Source organism: Natator depressus, chromosome 11 (assembly GCF_965152275.1).
Source record: "Natator depressus isolate rNatDep1 chromosome 11, rNatDep2.hap1, whole genome shotgun sequence".
Lineage (NCBI taxonomy): Eukaryota > Metazoa > Chordata > Testudines > Cheloniidae > Natator > Natator depressus.
The window spans coordinates 76,284,000-76,310,697 of NC_134244.1; the positions used below are offsets into that span (position 1 = coordinate 76,284,000).

Here is a 26,698-nt window from a genome sequence, read left to right on the forward strand (position 1 = left end):
TTCAGAAAATCCCCAAAACTATTTGTCTCCTTTACCAAATGTATGAGAGGAGAAAGCTGTCTCCTCATAGAGACTAAGTGGATTTCAGGCTCCATCCTGCTTTGCTGTGAATTGGCAGCGACCCTGCCTCATGCTCGAGCAGAGCCCAGGTGGCGTCTTTTCAGAGTACCAGCCGTGTTAGTCTGTATCCGCAAAAAGAACAGGAGGACTTGTGGCACCTTAGAGACTAACAAATTTATTTGAGCATAAGCTTCTGTGAGCTACAGCTCACTTCATCGGATGCATGCAGTGGAAAATACAGTGGGGAGATTTTATATACACAGAGAACAGGAAACAATGGGTGTTACCATACACACTGTAACGAGAGTGCCCGCCCCCCCCGCTCTCCTGCTGGCAATAGCTCGCGTTACCTGATCACTCTCGTTACAGTGTGTATGGTAACACCCATTGTTTCCCGTTCTCTGTGTATATAAAATCTCCCCACTGTATTTTCCACTGAATGCATCCGATGAAGTGAGCTGTAGCTCACGAAAGCTTATGCTCAGATAAATTTGTTAGTCTCTAAGGTGCCACAAGTCCTCCTGTTCTTTTTGTGGATACTGCGAGACATCCCTCTACTAGTGGTCTGTAGAGCAACAAAAGGAGGCTACATGTGTTCCTTTGTGAGGTGTTACGTCCTGGTGCAGGCTTCAACAGCAGATGCCTCCTTTGGCAGATCAGTCCTTCAGTCAATTTCTTGCACCCTCCTCCTTGATGAATACTTCTTGTGAGTCACCTCAAGTGGAAAACGCATAGGGACCATCACCCAAAGGAAGAATGGTTACTTACCTTTTGCAGTAAATGGAGTTCCTGAAGATTGTGATCCCTATCTGTATTCTGCTAACTGCCCTCCTTTCCCTCTGCTTCAGATCCTTATCTTAAGATTATTTGCTATAGATGAAGAATTGGAGAGGCACTTGGTCCATTCTGCCCTGCTCCTTACACCTTTGGCTGGGAGGCCAAGGAGGAAAAGGGCACATCTAACACTGCTAATGAAAAATCTTCCAGTCTCAGGCACATGGAGTACATTGCACCTCAAGTGGAATGCACATAGGGACTACACATTTCAAACTTCAGTTACTGTACAAAGGAAATAACCATTCTTTCTGCCTCCATCTGTTGGATGTGAGGAACTATAAACAAAATGTGAACTGACGTAGAAGAATGTGAAGAAAGAAAATCACCAGTTAAGAAACATTTCCCTTTCTCAAACAGAGGGAGTCCATTATATGGAGCACACTGTTGCCCTCAGGCTCTCATGAAGTTAACTCACTGCATTTAAGTTTTGGTGCCTAAATACTCTCATATAAGTAGCGTGGGATCTGTCCAGTCTATTCCATCCTCCCCTCTCCTAGCAGATCAAAGATTGATCAACCTCAGCTGGGGACTCTGAAGCAAATAGGCAAGGATAGCTTGCCATCTATGGCTATGGGTATGTACCTCCTTGGACCTGTTCTTTTATTCAGAAGAGAGACTCTCAGCTGCAGGAGCTTCTGTTGGTTCTTCAGTGGTAGTGGCATGGGACGCACTGGAGGAGCTAGAGATTTAGATGCATGTATTAATTGTTTTAAATATTTATACTTCTAAATTGCTTATATTAATGTTCCAAAAGTAAGTTGCAACTACCCATATCTCTATATCCAGGGTAGGATATTTCTAATTAAAATAATCTATAAAAGTATTTATTTTAAATTTTAAATGACCTTCCCTGGAATGAGACAAGGAAACATCTGTACATCATATAATAGTTTGGAGGCACGGAATTCATATTGAGAAAGATGTTTCAGCCTGATAATTACACCGGAAACAATTACCAGTGTTTGGCTTGTTAAGGCTTTAAATGTTTTGGGGATGCTGTTTTTGTGTAATGTGTTAAATTAAGTTGAGACCATCACGTCTAGATTCATGACTCATTTCACTGGACCCCAGATGTCATCTAGTAACAATAGGGGTTAATTGTATGACAACAGATTTAATAAATTTTGGTTTATTGCCAGAAATTTCCTTTGTTGTTTTTGAAATATTCACCAAGTTTGTGAATATTTTTCATCTAAGTCACGTAGGCACATGGCATGCCTTGCAGCAAAATGCACTAGTCTAGGCCATTAGTTGTATTCTACGATATCGGTGGAAGCTGTACTAATAACTAAGAGTACAGTTGCTAGTGGGTAGAAGGGACATTCATGTTAGGCGTAGACACTATGCTGCCTGAAAATTGTTGGAAAGTTAGCTGTTGCTTGTGTTAGCTGCCCTAGGGGCCAAGTCTGAACTGACAACAACAACAAATTAGCAGCCAGTAAACATTCAAAGTAAATTATTTCATTAAACTCTACTTCTGTACAGATTGGCAGAAGTTCATTCTCCAAATGAGTTTGTGTGCATCCGAGAATGCTACAACCAATCTGCCATACCCCCACTTGATAGAGTTACCACTCACTTTACGTGAGCACAAGCTGCCATATCAGCCTCACTAGCTGATGTGTCTTGGCAAGACATCTGTCGTGCAGCCACCTGGCACTCCATCCACATCTTCACAATGCACAATGTCATTGCACAAGTGGCAGCTACAGGCACAGCAGATGGCCAAGCTGTTCTGAGGACTGCCCTTCTGTTGGTATCCTTGCACCCACCACTGCTCTGATCACTGCTCGCACGTCACCCACATGTAGAATACAAATTGGGACCATCACTCAAAGAAGACGAGGAGGAGGTTCCTTACTTGTGTAAGTGGAGAGTCTTCAAGATGTGTGGCCCCTATCCATATTTCACTACCCTCTGCTTCGGACTATATTCTAGGACAGTAAGAGAGATTGGAGAGGCGTTGACCCACACAATGTATAATACTCTTGGCTGGGAGCACAAGGGGACACAACGCACATGTTGCTTAATGGGCATTGGTGTATAGTGTTCATACGCACCCACGTGTGGAATATACACAGGCACCACACATCTCGAAGAACCTCCAGTTACAGGTGAGTAACCTCCTCTTCTTAACTTACAATCTATATTATATTTTTTCTGTTTCATCTGTGTTTTTGTTTAAAGTTTATAGTGCAGACAGCTCCTTCTGCTAGAAAACACTCTGAATATAAGATCACGTTTAAACTTAATTTGCAGAAACATGAATTCCAAAAAGCTTTCTGGATCTTTTAGCGTTTTAGATTCTGTTGGTACTATAACATCAGTTTATACAAAATGTTTTGTCCCTTTTCAGTCTGTGCTGAAGATGGTGTACGAGGACAGCCACAGAATACTGGCTTTGTCAGAACATCCCTTTCCTCTTAGTGATCAAAAAAGCATTCAGCAGTCTGCAGCAGCTGAGGGATGGCAAAAAGAAGGACTAACCTTGCTGGATGCAATACAATCATTGAAGGATTACCTTAGCAAAGTGGAAGATAGAGGAGACAAGGTATCCAGGATAAAGTGTGTTGTACCTCCTTTAAAATAAGTTACCTGTTTTTTTGTATAGATGCTAATAAATGTACTCTGTTCCTGTAGGAATCTTCAGATACTTGTTTGGACTGGAGAGGAGAACTTCTCCAGGCAGTTCAGGGTGTGCTAGAGAAGGAGCGGAACATGTTTCAAATTGACTTGCAGTCACACCTTTGCAATCCTGGTTCTGGGGATGAAGGTTCATTAGTGGAAAAACTGGAGCATATTGTGAAACGACAAGTAAGACTGCCTTGGAGTATTAACACTTACAGATCAGACACTTTCTTTCCCTGGATTTGGAGGCCATGGTTGTGGGCATAGTGCACGAATGCTTCCCTCACTTTCCAGTCTCATCTCTTATGCTCTTAAATCTAGTACTGCAATTTAAACAAGTTACGAGCAATGGGTTTTTATACAGGCTTTGTTTTGGCTGCCATTTTTCTCTACATTTCATTATGAGATCTACTGATTGTAGTGTTTATTAGCCAATCAGTTGGTCTTCAGGAGATTGTGATCGGGGAAGGAGATGCTTCACATGAAAGCAAACAACATCTACTCCTAGCTACACAAATGTTTCTTTGGCAAAATTCATAGCTGAATTAGTCCTGATGTGATTTTGGTTAACTTCACACTAATAGGTTAGCATCAGGCCAGAGAGTTTGCAATAACTAACACCCTATTAGGGAAACCAAAAAAGTGCATTCTTTTACTTAATTCAGTATTTGAGAGTTAATAAAATGGGGTATGAGTTTGATCATCTTAAATTACTTTTCTTCATTGTTTCCATAAAGTTTGACCTACTATATAGGAGAGCATGACCTGTGGGATCGCTAGGATTTATATTGTGGGAAGAATTGGACTATGCTTGGGAATTTAATATTACTTACAAGTTGCAGTCTTTTTATTTCCCTCCCATCCACCTGATGTCTGCAATGGGCTTGGTCTGTTTTCAGGAAGAACAGCAGCGGATAGTTTTAGAGCACCTTCTGTCTTCTGATAGGAACAGCTTACTTTCGGAAATACAGGACCTTCGAGCTCAGCTACGAATGACACATCTTCAAAACCAGGAGAAGCTGCAGCAGCTACAGGAAACTCTTACTAATGCAGAGGATCATGGGAGTAAACAAGAACACCAACTTCGGAGGAAGGGTAGCACCTAGGAAACACTTTTCATCTGCTCTTCCACTCTCTCTCACACACAAACAGACAAAAAAAATTAGGGAGGGGAGAGGGGGAAAGTGCAGTAAACATTCTGAGAAATGAATTCTGACGTCAGATATCATTTTGTGAACTCATTACGGTTTCTTGTGGGGATGGGAGGGCAGATTGTCAAAATACCTGTGGTTCAGAAAAGGCTATATTTGAAAAGTTTAAAATAAAAATAGAGGTGAATTGTCTTTGGTTTATCTTATGCAAAGATGAAGTTGGGGGGCGACTTGAATGTCAAGGAATGTATGAAGGTAGAAAACTTAAGAATAGCGAGCAACAACTAGGGTTTTCAGAAAAGTCTCCATATTGGTGTGTATATCTGTGAAAATTGGTAAATGGAAGATGTTAATAAGTGGCTGGTTGCAATTATTGTTTTATCAAAATAGTTAAAAGCCAAAGAGGAGCCAGTTCTCTGATGAACCAGTCAAAGCCAAAGAGAATGGGAAAGCTGAATGAGAGACTAACAGTAAAACAGGAGTTGTATAATCCTTTAAAATGTTTTTTATTTAAACTGTGTTTGAAAAGTTGAGTTATTTATAAGCAGAGAATCGGGAAGAGCAGTAGTAGCCATGGTCCACATATTTGTCTATACTTTTAAACCCATATAATTGGGAACAGAGTTGTTAAATATATTATAATACAAATGGACTTTGTTTGTTTTCCCAGTTGAATTATTAGAATATAATCTTCAGCAGGAAAAAACCATAGCTAGTGACTTGCAGAACTCTCTAAGTGAGGAACAGGAGAGGGCCTCTGAGATGCTTGAACTCCTGAAGCAGGAGCGATCTGCAGTATCGGACTTGAAATCAGAGCTTTATGAAAGCAAACAAGAGAATGAAAGTCTACAAAAATCCCTGCAAAAGCTTCAGAGGGAAACGAACCAGCTTCGGTAAGGAGTACTTTTTGAGAGCTACATTAACAATCTGTAGTGAACTTGTGTTGGTTAAATCCAGAAATGGATTGGAACCCTCTGATGTGCAAGGGAAATGAAGAAATGGTAACCTCTGCTAATCTATACTGAAGTAGAGTTTAATGAAATAATTTACTTTGAATGTTCACTGGCTGCTAATTTGTTGTTGATTTTTGCTCAGTGATGCAAATTTGAAAATTTGACTGACAAGGTTGGGAGTTGCAGCTGATGATACACATTGTATGGGCAGAGGCATTGTATCTTGGTGAGCCTAGAATTTCTTCGAACCCCTGACCTTCTATTTTGCCTCTGATACTACTTTAGGTCTTACTCGTTCCTTCCCCAATGGCTCTAGTTTGTCTGATAGAGCTAGGTAACTTTCCTTGGCTAAGTTAGTGGCCTGGTCATCAGGCTTGGGCCTGTTTTCTCTCTCCCCTGTAGTTCTGGTGCACACTGGTGGAGTTTTTCCTCCCATATAGCACCGGGGTTGCTCTGCCACAAGGAAAGATAGCTTATCCTATTCATCAACAGCTGCTATGATTTCTAGTTCTGCTGAGGATAACTGACTGCTCCCTTTTCAGAAGTTAAAATAGGAAGGGGGTCAACTTTAAAGGCACAGCTAAAGAGCAAAAATTAAAAAGGTAGAAGAGACAGTAGGCCAACTAACAAAATTATAAAATTTATCCCACTTGTGTTGTGAGAGGAGTTGCAAAGTGACTTAATTGCTCCTGCTTCAATGGAAAGAAAGGTTAAAAATACTGAAGAAAAGATTTCTTTCCAAAACAATAATATTTAAAAACAAAAAGGATGATCCATTCTAAACTGAGATAAGTGTCATTTGTATCTTTGCTGAATGTTGCAGTTCTGAACTGGAAAGTAAAGAAAAAGATCTGACAGTTGCACTCCAAGACATACAGAATGAACATTCGAAAGAAAAAGAGTTACGAAATATGTTTGAAGAACAACACCTTCAGCATAAGCTAAGAGAGGATGAAAAGACAAAAGCATTAGAGGTAACATGCTACATGTTAATGAGATTCTCAGAGCTAATCTCATAAATAGACTGACTTGTATTAACAAAATATCTGTTGCACTTCTTTCCCCAAACAGAGTTTTTTCCTGTTTTTTAATCTCTGATAACCCTTTTCTTCTCTTGTTTGTTCAATCCCAGTGATTCTGGAGGACTTGCTCAAAACTGAAAGTTTTAAAATGTCATTTTTAATTACACCCGTGTCCATGTTCCCTCCTTTACAAAAAACAAGCAACTTCCTGTACCTTTTTTGCTGTTTTAAGGGAGACTTGTATTTAAGACAGTTTTCTACTTCCACTTGATCCTGCCATGAAGTTTCATTTCACAATTTGTAACTGCTCCCCAAGTTCCTTAACAAGCATGCTGTGTACTGTGGACACATGCTGCATGATCATTTAGGATTATGAGTAGAAAACATTGTCAGATGTTGGCTGAGAGTTAAGTAATTGGAAAGTTTCTAATAGAATACATATTTCACAGGTCAGCTGAACTGCTTTTTGTTTCTGTTCTCTTTCTTCTAAGTTAAATTTAAAATAATTTGTGATTTTTATTATATCAAGTGGGTTATGAATCAGTCCATGTACAATGATTATTTGTATGAATAGATGGAGGAAAATTCAGCCAGGCTGTCACTTGCTACCTCTGCCTGGAAACTTGTTGAAGAGCTTGTTGAACAAAACCAACCAACCAACACTATTTTCTTAGCCTCGTTACAGATGTTGCCTATGTTCTGGGTTGAACAAGAGTTACTCTGTAAGCTAGAAACTCTGTCAGTCTGGAACAAATGGCAGCAGAATGCAACTTTTGGTAACTCCCCCATCTTAGGGTTATGGCTACACTACAGCCTATGTCAGCATAACTTCTGTTGCTCGGGTGTGAATTAGGCCCCCCACACACGATATAGGTGCTGGTGTGAGAGCTCCTTCACCATCATAGCTACTTCCACTCGTGGAGGCTGAAGTAGTTAAGCCGACGGGAGACCTCTCTCCTGTCTGCTTAGAGCAGCAACATTAGAGAACTTAAAGCATCGCTATAAACTCTCTGTTGTTGTCATGCCCTTAGCCTGATCAGCCTTTGTAATTACCTGTGTGCCAGACCTCTTTTTTGCAGCCTTCCCAGACTTGACAGATGATACATTGTATCCAGCCCGTGCCCAGCCTTCCAGACCTAACTCCATTTGGTCCCGGGGCTATGAATTGGACAGGCAGATGGGATTCCATACACACCAAAACAGCCAGGACTCCAATGGGGGGAAAATGGACCAGGAACTCCAGTGCAGACTGAAGAAAACCCTGACTACTTGACTCAGGGTAAAGTGCCAGGGGACCCTGGCAGAACAAAGGTCCCCCTGGGCTCCCCAAGTCTTAAAGTGGGTCCTCAGCACCCTGGAGAAAGAAGTAGGGCTTCTAATCAGCCCCCTTCCCTCCCTAAGCTAATCAGGAGGGCTCTGATAATGAGTTCCTCTTTTCCTTCTCCCAGTGGGAATGGGACCCAGCGAGCGAGGATTCTGACATAGACCTCTTGAATGGGCTCCAGGTCCTAAGGAAAGCTAGCTGCAAGATACCACACCAAAGCCGCAGCAGAACTTCTGTGCTCCCAGAGCACACTAAAAAGCTTAATCTAAAGGGCTAAACAGGAGAGGAAAAAGCACACAAAATCTAGGAGATATCTTCTGACTCCTCTTCCTCATCTGACTCCTCCCCTACTCTAAGCCAGTCTATGTTAAGTTTACAGGCTCCCTCCTTTTTGGAGAAAAGCTGAATAAGGTGCTGGCTGACAATGCAGCAAAATCCAGACAGTCTCTCTCCTCCCTAGTAAGGTCCCTGAGGAGAGAATATTAGACTGTTCTTTGACAGAGATGCTCCTCATCCTCCTAGAGGTACCAGCCAGGGGATAACAGATTTCCCAATGGACAACAGTGGAATTGTGGTTTGTGGTGAAAGTTCGGTGACCTCAGGCCCACCCAAAATGCACTTTGACTAAGACTGCATAGGCCTCTGCCCACACCTGAAGCTATGGGGCAGGAATTCCCATTTCCTAGAGAAATGATTTTCATTGACCACACACAAGTAAGTCAGGGAAATAGTCAGCCACGGATACTCCTTTGAGCTGCAGGCTCCACCTCATCTGTTCTTCATCTAGTAACCCAGTTCCAGTGGCCCCATAAAACAGAATCTGATTCACAATGAAACTTCTGGATATGGGAGTTAGAGTGTGTGTTTGTGACGAGGTCCCCGGGGTGCAGCCTGGACTGTGGGACTGCTGAGCCCTCCAAACCCACCAGCCTGGGTTGTCCCTCACACTGTATTGCTCGTGTCAAGATAAAAACCTCTGGCAGGCACTGCACTTACACAGCCATCCACAGGCAGCTGAGTTACATGAATGATCTCCCAGCCACTCAGAAACCAACAATAGAGGCTCCAGCCAGTTCCCCCCAGCTCCCCAGCCTTGCACCCCAGAGATGTACTGTCTTACACTGCTCAAGATTCCCTTGGACAGTATAAACTCATTAATAAGTTGGCCACTTCCTCAGTGTGGAATGGACATACACTACCGTTTGTAACCTGAGCTGAGATTTCACAAGCACTTCAACTCAAAACCACAATGTTTTTAGGTAAAATATAAAACAAAATTTATTAACTACAGAAAGATAGATTTTAAGTGATGTATACGTATGAGGCATAGAGATCAAAGTTGGTTACCTAAAAAGCAAACACATTTTTGCAGTCTAATTCTAACTTAAACAGACTAAGCAAGATTTGAATCAAGCAGTATCTCACCCTAACAGATGGTACAAGCAGGTTACAGTTTCTCAGTACACAGACTGGACCACCTTCCAGCCTGGGACCACTCTTCCCCAGTCAAAGTCTCTTTCTTCCAGATGTTGAGATGGGGGGGGGGGGGGGGGAGGAGAGAGGCCAAGTGATGATGTCACTGGTTCTCTTTTTATATTTTCTTTCAGCTGCTAGAAACATCCTTGCTGTGATATGGGGGGCAGTCAATCCTCATTGGTCAAGCAGTCTCCATTATGTATGTGCCTTCTCTAAGGAGCCTCTAGAGTAGTGGATTGTTGTCTTGATGGGCCATTAATGCTGTCTGGGCTCTCCTTTGTTGCAGCTGAAAGGCTGCCTGTGGGCATTCCCAACCTCACAATATATTTCAGTAACATATCTAGCAATACTTAATAACTTCACATACAATCCAACAGGATGTTAATGTTCAACAGATCAAGACTTCTAAAATGATACCTCACAAGGTATACTTCGTACAGAACATATCATATTGATATCATAGTGATGAATATGGGGGTTCCAGGGTGCTGCTTTGAGGTACAGAATGTCAGTGTTCCATCAGAAGAAAGGTTCTCCAGGTTCTGCTCCATTTTCTTCATGGTACAGAAGCACATGAGAATTATCAGAGCCATTCTTGATTCAAAAGGCTCAACAAGTGGATGAAGAAAACAAAAGTTTCATATGGAGACCCTGGCCTCTAAGGTGTCATTTCTGTCCTGGGTGGGCTTCTTCACTTCAGTTGATCTAGCAGATGCATATCTCCATATCCCCATGAGACCATGCTACCACAGACAGACGTTCGCTCACAGCAGGAAACATTATGAGTACCAAACACTCCTGTTTGGCCTGTCTTTGGCCTCCAGGGTTTTCACAAAGATGCTGCTGGTGGTAATAGCAAGACTCAGGTTGCAGAGAACTCATCTGTACCAGTTCCTGGGCTACATTCTGATCAGAGGTCCACTGCAGTCAGCAGCGCTCTGGGTGGCATCTCAGTTGTTGAATCTCCTCCAGGCAAGCAGCTTCATCATCAGTGTCAAGAAGAGTTCTCTGGTTCCATCCAGGAATTTATTTTCTTGCTCCTGGGCCGCAGAAGGCCTACCATAGCTGTATGTCTCCAACTGGTAGGACTCCTGGTGTCTTGCATAGAGATCACTGCATGGGCACAATCACACATCAGAAGTCTTGAAGCCTTCATACTAAAGGTGTGGGGCCATTCCCTGGAACACAGGTGTTCAACTTCTTACAGTGGTGGTCAGCCCACAATAATATCTGCAAAGGCATGCCCATCTGCCTTCCAGAACCTTTAGTCCTCCCAACCAATGCCAGCGTGGAGGGCTCAGGAGCTCACTTCACCCAAACAGCCCAGAGCGTCAGAAGCAAGGAGAAAGGGTCATAGCATAAACATCCTAGAGCTGAGAGAAGTCAAACTAGCTCTGCAGAGGTTCCGGCCCACCCTGAGGGAGAAACACATCATGGTTCAATCAGACAATACAACTACAGTCTAAGGGGGTGCAAGGAATCCTGCAATACACGTGGAAGCAACGGAAATGAAGAGGTCAGTGGAACAGTTCTTCCTTTCCTTCAGAGCAATCCACATCAAAGGTGACCTGAACCAAAAGGCAAAATGACTCAACAGATGCAAGGTCAGCAACTCCAAGCGGTGCCTGAATCAGGAGGTTTTTGACCTTATTGTTCACACATTCAGCCACCCTTCAGCCGACCTGTTTGTAAATCATGTGAACAAAAAGAGACTGAAATACTTCATAAGTGAGGCAAAGCCCACATCCATGGGGATAGATGCCTAATCGTACAGTTGGCTGCAGGACATACTTTATGAATTTCCACCATTTCCACTACTGGGGAAGGTGGTCCTGAAAATAAAATGAGAACAGGCAACGGTAATACTGATAAGTCCTCATTGGCTGACAAGAACCAAGATCTCTGACCTGATAGAGCTGACACTGGAGCCCCCCACTCCAGCTTCCATGGAGACTGGACATCCTCCTGCAAGTTCCTTTTCTTCATCCAAACCCCAAATGGCATCAGTTTCAACTAACAGTCTGGTTATTGAAAGGGAGATACTAGAAGGTCTCAGTCTGCCTTGCATAGTCATTAAGACATTGCAATCTAGGAGAGTATCAACACTAAAACCATAGGTTTCAGAGTAGCAGCCGTGTTAGTCGGTATCCGCAAAAAGAAAAGGAGGACTTGTGGCACCTTAGAGACTAACCAATTTATTTGAGCATAAGCTTTCATGAGCTACAGCTCACTTCATCCGATGAAGGATCCATGAAGGATCAAGTAGCACAAGATATCTTCTTGTGTTGGGTCAGTCAAGAGCAGTCAGTCCATCTTGGATGCCTTCTTTCTACACTGGGGATAGGGCCTTCTGTATATGCTTCCCCCATCCCCCTTTGCATTAATTGAAGAAGCAGTGAAGATGATTTGTCAGGACATGGCAAAAATTATATTGATTTCCCCAGCTTGGCCAAGAGAATGGTGACATACAAACTTGCTTCAGCTGTCATACAGACTTTACATGAGTCTTCCTCTGTCTGCAGGTCTCTTGTCACAGCAACAAGGCAACATCCTTCATCCAGAACCACAGTGCATTCACCTTGACAGACTGAGCTATCAGACTTGGATTAGTCTCGTTCCTTGTTGATACAGAATGTATTGCTTAATATTACAAAACTTAATATTACAAAACTGTCTCCTTTTAAAAGTGTTACTATTTTAAAAGGACTGGATTTGTTGCTTGGAACAATTTCAGCTTCCACACTCTGTATTTTGGAATATTTAATATACTTAAAATACGAAGGGCCATCTAATTCTTCTTTAAAAGTTCCCTTAGCGGCTATTTCAGCTTACTGTGTTTTAGTAAATGGTACAGTACATTGCTGTTTGTACATGATTCTGTTAAAAGGTTTATAAAGGTTTACATCTAATCTCCTTTAAGGAATCCAGTCCCACCTTGGGATCTAAATCTGGTTTTGTGTGTGCCTGAGGTCACCCTTTCAGCCCCTGGCAAAATGTTTATTTTATTTATCTACTAAAGTGGTCTTCATTATTGCTATAACGTCAGACAGAAGGGTGAGAGAATTGCACACCCTGTGGGCTAACTTGCTTTTACATAAAGATAAGGTGGCTCTTAGACCTAATCCCTGGGTTTTTTTTTTTTTTTTTTTTTTTTTTTTTACCAAAAATAGTGTCTGAGTTTCCTATCAATCAGACCACTAATTTACCAGGTTTTCCCCAGAAACCTCATGCTAATAACTGGGAGTCGGCAGGTATTTTTACACTGCAATTAAAAACCCATGGTGGGTCCATGCCAGCTCACTCAGGCTCACAGAGCTTGGGCTGCAGGGCTGTTTAATAGCAGTGTAGACTTCTAGGCTCTAGGACCCTGCGAGGTGGGCAGGTCCAGGGTCTAAGAGCTCAGGCTGAAGAGCCTAAGCCCCGAAGTCTACACTGTAATTAAAGAACCCTGCAGCCTGAGCCCTGTGTGCCTGAGTCAGCTGGCAGGGCCAGCCGCCTGTGTCTAATTGCAGTGTAGGCCGAGCCTATGTTAAATACTTCAGATGCTAGAAGGATTCTTGCATATTACTGAGATAGAACTAATAGTTTTAGGAAGTCATTTAGATTGTTTGTTTGTTTCTTATACTAAGAATCATATGGGTCATAGTGTTCCTGCTCAGACTATTTCCAGATGGGTTAAACAGTGCATAGGTCAGTGTTACAAATTAGCAGAAATTCCTGTGCCTTCTGTGGTACAGTCTCATTCTTCTAGAGCAGTAGCAGCATCTTTTGCTTATCTTAAACATGTTCCTATTAGGGAAATTTTCAAGGCTGCTACCTGGAAGACAGTGTACACATTCACTAAACATTATGCTCTGAATGTAGCTTCTAGACTGAATACAAAATTTGGCAGAGTGGTGGTGATTTAATTAGGACTCTGTTCCTCCTCCCGGGTTTTCAGCACTGCTTGTCAAACTACCTACAAGTGGAAATATGTAGAGCCACCCAAAGAAGAAATGGACGTTATTGTCTTGTAACCAGGATTCTTCAAGATGACTCTGCATATTTACACTTCCCACCCACCTTCCCCTCTTTCTCAGAGTGCTATTATGGTCTGTCTGGGTTAGCGGTGGAAGGAACTGAGGAAGTAGAGGGAAAAGTGTCCCCTTATATAACCTCACCCATGGAACATTCAAAAATACTGAGAAGAGAGATAGGAGGGGGCATACATGTGCTCCAACAGGCACTGCTTGGAAAAGGGTCTACCGTTAGATGTCACCAGGCAGCGCGATCCTCATAGGTGGGAATATGTAAAGCCGCTCAAAGAACTCTGGTTATAAGAACCTTCATGTCTTAAAAACAAAGTATTCACATGTAAATAACAGTTCACCACTTCTCCTTCTTTGCCCCTAGTAAGTGACTGAAAGAATTGTCAAAGCTAGAACAGAGGCATTCTGCTCCCATTTGTTTCAGGTTGACATTAGAGCATCTAGTCTATAATGGTACTGTCTTGGTATAGCTAGACACAACTTGTTGAGCTATAAAAGTCAGCACTTGTCTGTAATTAGTTCCTCCTATTTCCTCCCAAGTTAACAGGAGTTGTTGCTTGTTAATTGCTGCTGCAGAATATTCTTCCTTTTCTCTTAGAAATAATTGTCCTCTATATTTGTGTAAATAAGTGTTTGCTTCTGGTAGGCCTGAGCCAAATTAGAAAAACACAGGAAGCACCTCTCAAAAACAATACTCACCTGTTTTTCTCAGTAAGTCACCTTATATAGATAGCTCATATGTTTTTAATTCCGTCTTGTCTGAGTTTCCTTTTGGATCTGTTTCTTTATTTACATTGTTTTCGGGGGGGTTTCTTTTTCTGCCATGGGGATAGATGTGGGGTTGTCATCCCAAAGCCTCCAGAAGGATCTTACAAAAAACATGTTGAAGCAGGGAAAAGAAGAGGCCATATTGGCCAAGACAAAAGAAGAACAAAACTACCCTGACCTAAACTTCCTCACTCTTCTGCAGGAAGGGCTATGAGAGATGCACTGACTAAGAGGTTGACTTACAAGAAAGGATTCAAGTATATTCACTATTTTCAGAGTGCTAGCTTTCTTAACCACCAGAAGCTGTAAAGTCCAAGGACTCTCCTGCCCTAGGAGCAGAACCTCATCTGGGGTGTTCTTGTTTTTTTAAATCTTCCACAATGAAGATCAACCCAGCCTATATCCACTGCAGATGTCATTTAGGCAATCTGATTGGCTACTGTAGGAACTGTCACCCATTAAAATATTTGTAAATGTCTGTGCTCTCATTTTATAACTCTTTAGTCTGAAGAGGAAAAAGTATGTTTCTGGAATTAATCACCAGGTGTGATGCTTCTCAATCTAGCCTGAATTCCTAGCACGTCATTAAGCATTGGAAAATGTCCTTTGTCTAGATTTTAATTGTTTAATAGTAAATTATTCTAATTGCTTCTTAATTTGTTTTAAATGCAATAAATAAATGCAATGTATAAATATTACATTAGAGAGTCTGCGTAGCCTGCAAATAAGCATTTGTGTTATAATGTTAATATGTGTACCTCTCTTGAATAGGAATTGCAGGCTGCCTTGGAATTGCAATGTATTCAGAATAATCAAATGTCAGTGGCTTTAGAGCATGAAAAATCAGCAAATAATAATCTCCGTAAGGAACTTCAAATTGAACACTCTCGATGTGAGGCTTTACTGTCCCAAGAACGAAACAAACTGACAGAGCTACAGAGAAATTTGGAGGTGGAGAAGAATCACTCCTTGGAGCTTTTGAATGCCTTGAATCATGAACGTGTTTTGACAGAACAACTGAGTATGAGAGTAAATGAAGATTCTTCTTGTAAGCATAAAGAATCATTGCTGGAACAAACCTTTGTGCAAGAACTGCAGGCTCAGTTGGATGAAGAGCGATCCCGTGCTATGGAGCTAGCTGCTATAATTGAGAAGACACACCAGCAAGCCATTCAATCTAAGAGGCAGCTAGAAGCTGAGGTACAAATGTGTTGTGAAGAAACACAAAAGGAAAGAGAAGTCAGTACCAAGTTACGAGCTACATTGGAGTCTCTTCAGAGTCAAAAACAGGAGGTAATCCGCTCCTTGGAGATACAGAGGGAAAGAGAGGGAAAACTGAAAGTTGATTGGGAACAATTGCAGACACTTTTCAGGTCAATGAAAGAACAGGAGAAAAGCAAGAAAGAAGAAAGGGAAAAAGAGAGACGACAAGAAGAAAAGGAAGAATTTGAGAAACAGAAGGAATGGCAGAAAGACAGAGAGAGACTGGTGAGATTTTCAATTTCAAATCTGTCATTATATTGAAATAGCCAGATAATTTTGCTATCATAGAATATCAGGGTTGGAAGGGACCTCAGGAGGTCATCCAGTCCAACCCCCTGCTCAAAGCAGGACCAATCCCCAATTAAATCATCCCAGCCAGGGCTTTGTCAAGCCTGACCTTAAAAACTTCTAAGGAAGGAGATTCTACCACCTCCCTAGGTAACGCATTCCAGTGTTTCACCACCCTCCTAGTGAAAAAGTTTTTCCTAATATCCAACCTAAACCTCCCCCACTGCAACTTGAGACCATTACTCCTTGTCCTGTCCTCTTCTACCACTTCTACTACCTCTTCTACCGCTATACCATATAGTAGATCACAATATGTAGACTACATTATTTACTAGAGCTTGTGTCAAGTATTTCATTTGTGGAACTGGTTGGAAAACCTTTGAGGGAGCCATTTTCCATCAGAAAATGCAGTTCTGTTGAAATCAAAATGCTTTGTGAAATTGTGTTAAAGTTCAACAGTTTGTTTCACAGAAAAAAGGAGAAAAGTTCCAACAGTATCCCATTTGGACCTTGTCAAACATTTCATTCTGATTTTTCCTTTTGAAGCAAATTTGTTTTGAATTTTTATTTTGTATATTCATATATATTGTAGTATAAAATAAAAGTTGAAATCACAGTGAAATGTTTTGATTTTGTTGAAATGAAACATTTTGATCTGAAATGAATTTCTGGGATGAATTTTCTTTTGTGAAGAATTTTGAAATGTTTGGGTTTTGTTTCAAATCGGAATGAAAACAAATTTCGGAACCTCAGAATTCCCAGTGAAATGGAATTTCCATTCTCACACAGCCCTGTGTATGGTACATAGAAGTCTCTTACTTTGGAAGTCACTTAAAAGCCCACCTTAGGGACAGTTCCCCATTTCTCAAGACATATTGGGCAACCTATGCTGTTTGTGAATTGCCTTGGGTTTGGGTAGTATGTTATCTATGTGGCCACAGGGTTCCTTGATGATGTTGAGCAAACCTGGTCACATGGGGGAGCGTGGGGGTGGGACCTTCATCCTTGGAGTGGAAAAGGCATCTAGTGTTGGCCACATTTCTCCTCTGCTCATCAATCCAGAGTCTTGGAGAGTGTCAATTTAAAAAGTAGAAGTCCTCTGTGCTGAAGTGCAAGAGTGACTTGCTCAGGTTCATCATTGTCCCTTCCGTCCTCAGAGTACTCTTCCCTCTTCAGATAGACATTTCTCTCCTTGGTTTCTAGGCTGTGATTGCTGTCTCCAGCAGGACTAGGAAAGCAAGGGAGTGTGTGTGTGTGTGTGTGTGTGTGTACTGATTTTTTTGTTGGGTGTTTTTTGTTTTGTTTTTGTGGCTGAGGAGTTCCTCTGTTGAAGTGAAGCGCTGATATGGGACTTGTCTTTCTGACCCTGCCTCCTTCTGGAAAATCTCTTAGGGGTAGAGGCGTGTAAGTACAGGCTGTGCCTGCTCTTGACAGGGCTGTTTTCAGGAGCGTTTACCACAGTAAGATTTTTCTTCTTTGTCCTTGTCAGAGAAAGGAGATGAAGGGACATGGAGTGGCTATAAGGGGGTTACAGGAAAAATGACCCTTTGAGCAGGATCCTTGTGCAGCAGCTGCTCCTGAGGCTTTGTTTGCTATGATAGAGTGCGGAGGGAGCATACCTGAGTGTAGCACAGTGCACTGGTTCTCATAGTAGGTCATGTGCATTGCCTGGAATGCAGTTGCAATGAACAAGGGCCTGATCTTGCTCCTGAGCAGTTTTTGAATGGGAAAGGGCTCTGAGGTTCAGCCCTTGTGTATGGAGAAGTGAGCCGAGGGCAGGAGGGGCAAAATATCCCAGCTTCTGCCTGAGAGAGCCCTGTTGCACATTTTATGCACAACCTCCCTGTCTTTGGGAAGGACAGTGACCATCAGAGAGCGAGCAGAGAATGGAAGCTGCTGGTTCAGAGGTAGATGAGCAGGAGCTTTGAGGGCCAGGCAGCGTTGAGGGGACTGTTCTGATGCCAGAATTGTCTCTGGACAAGTCTCTCTCTCTCCTGTCTGTGGCAGAAGAATTCTCACTCTAATTTGTATGCGCAGGGGGATAAAGCAGAAATTAATATTTTAATTTTACCTTTTTTTTTTTTTTTTTTTTAAGTGAAATCAATTAGACAAGTACCCTCCTCCTTGCGGTATTCTCTGGCTCTTTGGTCTCAAAGGCTTGTTCTACATAGTTCTATCAGCAAGGGTACACATCTTAGGGAGAGCTGTGGTTGTTACTTAGTAATATCTATGAGTGTGGTGTTTACTGGCAGTCTGTACATGTAAATTACCGATGACGACTTATTCTTATTCCAATAGCATGAATTGGAGTTGCAACGTCAGAGGGATGAACACAGAATCAAGGAGCTCCAGCAGACCCTGGCAGAATTAGAGGAACAAGAACGAAATCTTGCCTCTCATAAAAGTCAGCAAGAACTTTCTTCATGTCCTATAAAAAATAATTATAATGCTAACTTGTCCTTAGTAACCGAGACTGAAGCATTGCACCTGCAGCAGCAGCAGCTAGAGAAGATAAGGCAACAATTGCTTTTTGCTGCTGTCCACCTAAATGAGTTCATATATAAAACTGTAGACAAGTGAGTAGTAAGAATATTTAAATTATTTTAAGCTATTGTTCTTTGAAGTAGCTTGCACTGGCCACAGTTGGAGGCAGGCTGCTGGACTAGCTGCATCACTGGTCTGATCCAGTATGTCAATTCTTATATTTCTTAATAGGATTTCTCACTTCTCTGAGTTTGCACAATAGAGGCTTGAGTTTCAAACTATAGGCCTGTGGGCTAAAACCATATCTGGCACTATTTTGAATTTCCACCCTAGAAGTTAAGAAACCTTGCTGCTCTCAGCCCACCACAATTAAATTATGCCTCTAAAGTTCCAGAAGTAAAAAGCTCACTCTAGTAAAAAGTTATAATTAATGTTATAGTCTTATCTAAAATAACAGCAAACAAAGCCACTTACTGAAAACATTATAATTTGTATTTAACAGAACAGTTAATGATTGGTCTGCATCAAATGATGAAGCTATAGCATCTTTACTGCATACTTTAAAGGAGCTGAAATCGGAGTTATTGACGTCTTCTAACCCTCTGGTAAGGGAGACAACATATATATGTTTTATTCTAATATACTTCTATTTCTGCTTTTGGTTGCAATTTTACATGTAAACTGCAACTTTGTACAACTTCCAAAGGAAACTAGCTCCTCCCTTCCCTTGGGGATTGGAGCGGGGAGGGGAAACAGTTTAGTACTTATTACAGGGGTGGGCAAACTTTTTGGCCTAAGGGCCACATCTGGGTATGGAAATTGTATGGCGGGCCATGAATGCTCACGAAATTGGGGGTTGGGGTGAGGGCTCTGGCTGGGGTCAGAAATGGGGAGTTCAGGGATCAGGAAGGGGCTCTGGGCTGGGACAGAGGGTTGGGGTGCGGGGTGGGGGAGGGCTCCGGCCGGGAGTGCGAGCTCTGGGGTGGGGCTGAGGATGAGGGGTTTTGGGTACTCCAGGCTGGGACTGAGGGGTTTGGAGGGCAGGAGGGGGATCAGGGCTGGGGCAGGGGGTTGGGGTGCGGGAGGGGGTCAGGGGTTCAGTCTCCGGCTGGTTCTTACCTCAAGCAGTTCCTGGAAGCAGTGGCTTGTCCCCCTTCCAGCTCCTATGTGGAGGCGTGGCCAGGCGCCTCTGCATGCTACCCTGTCCGCAGGCGCCGCCCCTTCAGCTCCCATTGGCCACAATTCCTGGCCAATGGGAACTGGGGGGGGGGCACTGGGGGGGGGGCAGCGTGCGAAACCCCCTTGGCTGCCCCTACGCATAGGAGCTGGAGGGGGGACATGCTGCTGTTTCCGGGAGCCATGTGGAGCCACGGCACGTGTGGAGTGGGGCAAGCCCTCAACCCCACTCCCCGGCTGGAGCACAGGAGCGGGGCAAGCCCTGGACCCTGATCCCCGTCGGGAGCTTGAGGGCCAGATTAAAACATCTGAAGGGCTGGATTCGGCCCCCGTGCCCACTCCTGACTTCTTATCTTACCTTTGTTGTCTTGATGTGTGTTCATCTTAGATTCTTACTGTCATTGCTATTGCAAAGGCTGCTTCTCTAGTCAGGCAGATTTTTTTCCTCTGTGGCACATGTTGCTTCCTGTTGTGTAGGCATCCAGAGACAGATTTACCTTTTAGCAAACTTTTCAGTAGTTTTCGAAAAGCACAGGTGTGGCTTGAAGTCACAGGAGGGAGCATTTAATTGAAGCATCCATCGTATTTTGGATATTGTAGACAGTCTAGGAATAGTCCAAGACCCAAATTGCCTAGTGCAGAAGAATTTCCTGGGTACAAAAATATGTCTCAAACTAAATATAGCTTTAAAATCTTCCAAAAACATTGCCCTGTCATTAAGGTACTTTCCCTAAGTCGTATTTCAATCCAGTTCCATGTAAATGGAAAAAGAGATCCCCTAAACCCAACCTGCCCAGCCTTTCTTAACTGCTTTAAACTAAAAAGCCTAATCTTGACTTTGTGGCTGTAGTCTGCCTTTACCAGTCTTACTATAACATGCTCCTAGAAAAACCTCATGTGAGAAATATTTGAAGATGACTTTTGAGAACCTATCCCTCTGACTCAAAATCTCTGAGTGCAGTTTTTATAATTAGACCGGTGCTACAGAGCACAGTCTGAGAAGAAAACTTGCTGTTTCTCCATGAAGAGCTGGTCACCTAGTGCCAATTCTCATTGTTTCCAACTGCTTAATCGCATTAAAAGAAACAAAAAACCCAAAGTACTTTCCTTTTATTACTTTTCAAGTAAGTAATTGCTGTAGTTGTCAAAGGGATGTTGTTGATCATAATTGGAAGGTAGGTGGAATGTGTGATTGTGAATGGAAGGAGAGTGGTCCATGAGACAGTCATAGAATCATAAAAATGGAGGACTGGAAGGGACCTCTAGAGGCCAGCTTGTCCAGCCCCCTGCACTGTGGCAGGACCAAGTGTGCCTAGGCCATCCCTGACAGATGTCGGCCCAACCTCTTCTTAAAAACATCCAAGGATGTGGATTCCACAACCTTCTTTGGAAGCCTATTCTAATACTTAAATCTTTCTAACTATAAGGATAGTTTCCTTATATCAGCAGGAGATTAAGCACATTACTACTTGTGTTATCTTCAGTGGACATGAAGAACAGTTGATCGCCATTCTCTTTATAGGTTTCAGAGTAACAGCCGTGTTAGTCTGTATTCGCAAAAAGAAAAGGAGTACTTGTAGCCCTCAACACATTTGAAGACTATCATCAGGTCTCCCCTCATTGTTCTTTTCTCAAGACTAAATATGTCATGTTTTTTAACAGTTCCTCATAGGTCAGTGGTCTGTGGGGTCCCACGGCTGAAGCCTGGAGCCCCAACGCCTGTGGCAGGGCTTGCAGCACCGGGGAGCTGCGGGATTGCAACCCTAAGCCCCGTACTAAATCCCTGAGTCCCGGTGCCGCCATGGGGCTGAAGCCTCAAGCCCTGGTGCTGTGGAGGGAGAGGGGGAAGGGGAGGGGCAGCGGCCGGGAGCTGCGGGCTGAAGCCCTGAGCCCCAGTGCTGCCGTGCGGCTGAAGCCACGGTGCCGTGGGCTGAAGCTGGGAGCTGTGGCTGAAACCCAGAGCCTGCATGCCCCCACAGGGCAAAAGCTGGGAGCCAGGGCTGAATCTGAGACCCAGTGACCATGCTGAAGCTAGCCGGGGGCTGAAGCCCTGCCCCCCAGTGGGCTGAAGCTCAAGCCCCAGCTTCCTGCATGGAAGGTCGGGGCTCAGACTTCTGGGTCAGCCCCTGAGGTGGGGGTCACCCAGCCTGCCCGGTGAGCCTTAACGCCTTCTGGCCCAGCTCTGGCTCTGCCCACAGAGACTTTGCATGCGAGGGCTCACTCCTTGGTTTCTGCCCTTGGCCCAGTGAGTTTGACGCGAGCATTGCAAGTTAACTAGCTCCCTTTACTGGTTGTAAAGGAACTAGTTCAACAGGAGCAGGACAAGTTCCACAGCACAGGAAAAAAAAATTGTAAGTGTAAATAATATCAGATAAATGGATAAATTTTTAATTTGACCATCAGCTTCAAAACAACTAAATCCACAGGACAGTGGTGCGGAACTTTCTTCAACAAGTTCAACCACCATAATGCCTGAAGAACATCAAGGAGGTGATGTGAATAAGAAACATAAAGCCGCTATTAACCTCACAAAATTTAGGAAGTATGAAGACAGCTATTTGAATTTTGGTTTTATTTGTTCCAGAAGTGGAGGTATACCTCAACCGCAGTGTGTAATTTGTGCACAGGTATTGTCCATTGAATGTTTGAAACCCTCCAAATTAGAGAGATATTTAATTACAAAACATGAACTCTATAAGGATAAGCACCGTTCATTTTTGGAGCGAAAGGCCAAAGAACTGCTTGGTACTAAAGCAGTAATGAAATCCACAACTACTGCAGATAAAAAGCTTTTAAGGTCATTCTACATAGTGGTGCAGAAAATTGCAAAAACAAAAAAATCACTTACGATTGCTGAGATTTTGATGCCAGGTGTTATTGAAGTAACAAAGGAAGTGTTTGGAGAGGAGAAGGCCAAGATACTGACAAAAATACCAACGTCTAATGACACTGTCAGACAACAGATCGTTTTTATGTCAGAAGACTTAATTTCTCAGTGTATTGATTGGCTGTGTGACAAAATGATTTTGCTATACAACTAAATGAATCCACAGACATTTCAAAAATGTCCCATTTACTTGCCTATGTTTGGTATATGTGGAATAAGGAAATAAAGGAAGACTTTTTGTTCCTCAAAGAGCTCAAGACAACAACAAAGTCAGACGACATTTTCAAACTGTTAGATGATTTTATGATTTCAGCAGAAATCAGCTGGACTAATTGCACTAGGGTCTGCACTGCTGGAGCCACAGCAATGACTGCAAAGCATTCTGATGTTGTGCAAAATAAAAGTCGTTGCACCTCGTGCTATTTGGACACACTGCTTTTTACACTGAGAAGCGCTTGCTGGAAAAGATATTGAACCAGGTCTTCACAATAATGCTTGTTAATTTTATTAAATCCAGAGCAACAAACTCCAGGTGTTTTCCTGCACTTTGTGAGGAAGTGGGTGCAGAGTACCTTTCCTTGCTCATGCATACACTGGTGAGATGGCTATCTCGAGGCAGAATGCTTGCCTGTATATTTAATTTCAAGGAAGAGTTATGTACTTCCTTAGTTGATAAGAAAACTGAATTTGCCGAAGTGCTGAAAGATGATGTGTGGCTGGCAAAACTGGGTTATCTCGCAGATATATTCAGTGAAATGAATAAGCTGAATAAAGCTATGCAATGTGGGAACACTAATTTTATTGCCAAGCATGAAAGAATTGAGGCATTCAAAAGAAAACTACAGCTCTGGAAAGTTTGTGTCTGTGGGGGCACTAGTGATCTGTTTGAGCTCTTACATTCTTTCATTCAGGAACAAAACATGGACTTTGACGTAATTAAACCTCAGCTAGCAGCACATCTGTCTGGTCTGCTTAACAAATGTAATGCTTATTTTCCCAAACTCACAACAGTAACAAGGTGCTACAGACGTGGACTACAAACCCTTTCAGTGAGAACATTGAAGCTAAGCTTCCATCTGAGGTTCCATCAAAATTGTTAGAAGAGCTCATTGAGATTTCATCAGACAGCTCCCTCAGAACCAAGTTCAAAGAAATGCCGCTGGAGAGATTTTGGTGTGAGTGTTCCGATGAGTACATCACTGCTGTTTCTGCAGCACTGAAAATTTTGATCCTCTTTAGTACCACCTACATATGCGAAGTTGGATTTTCAGCCATGACATCAATGAAAACAAAGCACCGAACCAAGTTGAACATTGACCATGAGATGCGCATGTGCTTGTCAAAGATATGCCCACATCTTGACAGAATTGTTGATCAGCGACAAGAAGTTTCACACTGAGTAAAGAAAAATAATATTCAGTTTATTTTTGTGCCTATATTGTCTTTTTTATATATTTGTGTGTGTGTGTAACTGTATAACAATCCATTTAATACAGCTTTTAATCTCTGGGATATGCAGAAAAACCGTCGTTGTGGCACATTTAGGCCTTGGAGTTTTTGTAGCATTGTCAGGGGGGCCTCAGAAAGGAAAAGGTTGAGAACCCTTGTCCTAAGTCATGTTTTCTAAGCCTTTTATCATTCATGTTGCTCTTCTTGGGACTCTCTCCAGTTTGTCTGCATCTTTCTTGGTGTGGTGCTCAAAACTGGACACGCTACTCGAGGTGAGACTTAACCAGTGTGAAGTCAAGCAGAACAGTTACCTCCTGTGTCTTCTATAGTAATCCTGTTACTACACTTCATAATGCCATAGCTACACCAATATATCTTTGTTGTGTAAACCAAGCCATATCTTCAGCTGCTGTATATCAGCAAAACTCCATTGTAGTCAGTAGGCTTGATTCCCATTATATGAAGACTTCTTTATGCCTCTCTCTGTTTAAAGCAGCCTTACAATAGGTATAAATATAATTTATTCCCGTTTTAAGCTTCCTTTATTCCGCCAGGTCACTCTAAAGTGACCTTAGAGTAAATAATAACTGGCTCCAAAATGATCTACAATGACTTACACCAGTTGATGATCTGGCCCAAAGAGTTTAGTTTGCCTAGGGGCACAATTCTCCCTTAGGTTTCAGAGTAACAGCCGTGTTAGTCTGTATTCGCAAAAAGAACAGGGGTACTTGTGGCACCTTAGAGACTAACCAATTTATTTGAGCATGAGCTTTCGTGAGCTACAGCTCACTTCATCGGATGCATACTGTGGAAACTGCAGAAGACATTATATACACACAGAGACCATGAAACAATACCTCTTCCCACCCCACTGGAGAAAATCTGGATTTGTGCTGGAAATGGCCCAACTTGATGATCACTTTAGATAAGCTATTACCAGCAGGAGAGTGGGGTGGGAGGAGGTATTGTTTCATGGTCTCTGTGTGTATATAAGGTCTTCTGCAGTTTCCACAGTATGCATCCGATGAAGTGAGCTGTAGCTCACGAAAGCTCGTGCTCAGATAAATTGGTTAGTCTCTAAGGTGCCACAAGTACTCCTTTTCTTTTTGCGAATTCTCCCTTAGAGATCCATGTTGCATTGATCTTCCCCCTCACTGCACCCCCCAAAAAAGTTTTTTTTGTGTACCTCGTGTACACGAATGACCATAGTAGTGTTGTAATGAAGTTCTTTGCCTCTAATTTTCTTGTGGCTTGTTTTTCAAAGAAATAAGGAAGTTGCAATAGTGTACATTTTAAATAAACGGATCTACATAGTTATTTGAATATGCAAAATTCCAGGTACACCACAATGCAGTATATAATTTTAAAAGTCAGTATAAAATTGTTTACTGTGTATATGGCAGCTTTGGCCCATTTCGATTGTTGGGTATAGTGTGCGGGTGATGGCCTATGCTATTACAAGAGGTAAGACTAGATCTGATGGGCCCTTCTGGCCTGAAACTCTGACTCAATGATTGCTAGACAACAATGTAATACTGTTTTTAAAAAATAACATTGTAAGAGAACAAAGGTATCATTTATAAGCTTTTTCTAATTAATTTTAATACTTTAGTTTTGCTGCGTTTTGTTTTATAGTCATATTTTTATTTTAAGTGCTTGAATAGTAGAGCTAGTGGAAAAATGTGAATTTTTTAAAACATTTTTATTATTTTTTTTTAAATTTCATTGACATTTTTCACAATAAATACATCTGACAAACTCTGTAACTGGTCGGAACCTTTCAAAAATTCACACAAATTTTGTTTATCTTTTTTCCAGTTTTCTCCTGTCAAATTGTCAAAAAGTTGATCGTTGGATGGTTTCTACCAGCTCTATAAAATGGCTGGTTTAGCCTGTTTCTCAACTGTGTTTTTTATAGAGGAGAGGAGCAATTTATGCTTTGCCTCCTCCTACTGTAAAGTTTAAAAATGAAAATTACTGCAGTCTGTTTTATTGCTTGGTGAAGCTATAAATGTTAGTAGAACTCAAATTTGTTTTTCCCCAATTTTTTTAAAAAGAAACCACTGCAAGGTTCAGTTTCTCTGGTAGACTTGTTGCTGAAAGAAAATGGAGAACTTGCAAAGTCTGTAACAACACTGACAGAGGATAAATTAGAATTAAGAGCAGCAATTTGTCAACTTGAGAAGAATCTTCAGCAGCAGCATCATAGGGGAATTGGTAACAGACAGGTATATATTCATTTTTATTTGATTTATATTTTTCTCTTTGCTGTCGCATAGCTGTATACGTGGCAGGAGACTGAAGGCAACTACCTGCTGGCCTGATGCTAATAAAATACCAATATACTAGACCTGCATGGTCTAGTACATATTGGGGTTTTCTGTTCATCAGATATGCGGTGCCCTTCATTGTTCGAAGTGTGATGGTATATTAATTGATTATTGAGAAATAATGCTATGCATACTGATAAAGCTCAAATCTGCACAAACAGCAGCTCATCTGCCAAGTAATATAGGTCACTGTCAGCATGTCACCTTGATACCCTATTCTATGGCCTGCTTTTTTGTTGAACATAGACTCCAAAGGATTTGACCTAGCTACCTGAGAGATTTCCCCACCCTTTGTTGCCATACCCTATTGTGATAGTTAGAGTTCCATTCCAACCCTGGAAGGGTTAACCAATAGAGTGACGCTTGTGAGCACAAGGGACTGATCTTTCACTGGAGCTGGACCTGGAGCAGGGAACTCATTCCCACAAGAGATGAGAGTGACCATATGAGATGAGAATAACTGCTCTCAGAATTAAGTGCAGAACCCACTTTTTCAAATTCATGAGTAATTTCTATGCATGTACATAGCATACAAAAACTATAAGCAAATCAAGCTCTTTCCCCTACATATAGG

At 42.2% G+C, this 26,698-nt stretch overlaps 1 protein-coding gene across 2 annotated transcripts in view; it reads left to right on the forward strand.

Moving 5' to 3' along the window:
- Positions 1-26,698, forward strand: part of PCNT (pericentrin) — a 243,826-nt gene that overhangs the window by 201,210 nt on the left and 15,918 nt on the right. For both annotated transcript variants that reach the window (XM_074968199.1, XM_074968200.1), the window contains 9 exons: positions 3,254-3,448; positions 3,538-3,711; positions 4,425-4,620; positions 5,347-5,569; positions 6,453-6,603; positions 15,019-15,735; positions 18,097-18,374; positions 18,785-18,887; positions 25,852-26,022. In XM_074968199.1, coding sequence (XP_074824300.1) covers positions 3,254-3,448; positions 3,538-3,711; positions 4,425-4,620; positions 5,347-5,569; positions 6,453-6,603; positions 15,019-15,735; positions 18,097-18,374; positions 18,785-18,887; positions 25,852-26,022 — 2,208 coding nt within the window. The remainder of the gene's footprint in view (positions 1-3,253; positions 3,449-3,537; positions 3,712-4,424; positions 4,621-5,346; positions 5,570-6,452; positions 6,604-15,018; positions 15,736-18,096; positions 18,375-18,784; positions 18,888-25,851; positions 26,023-26,698) is intronic.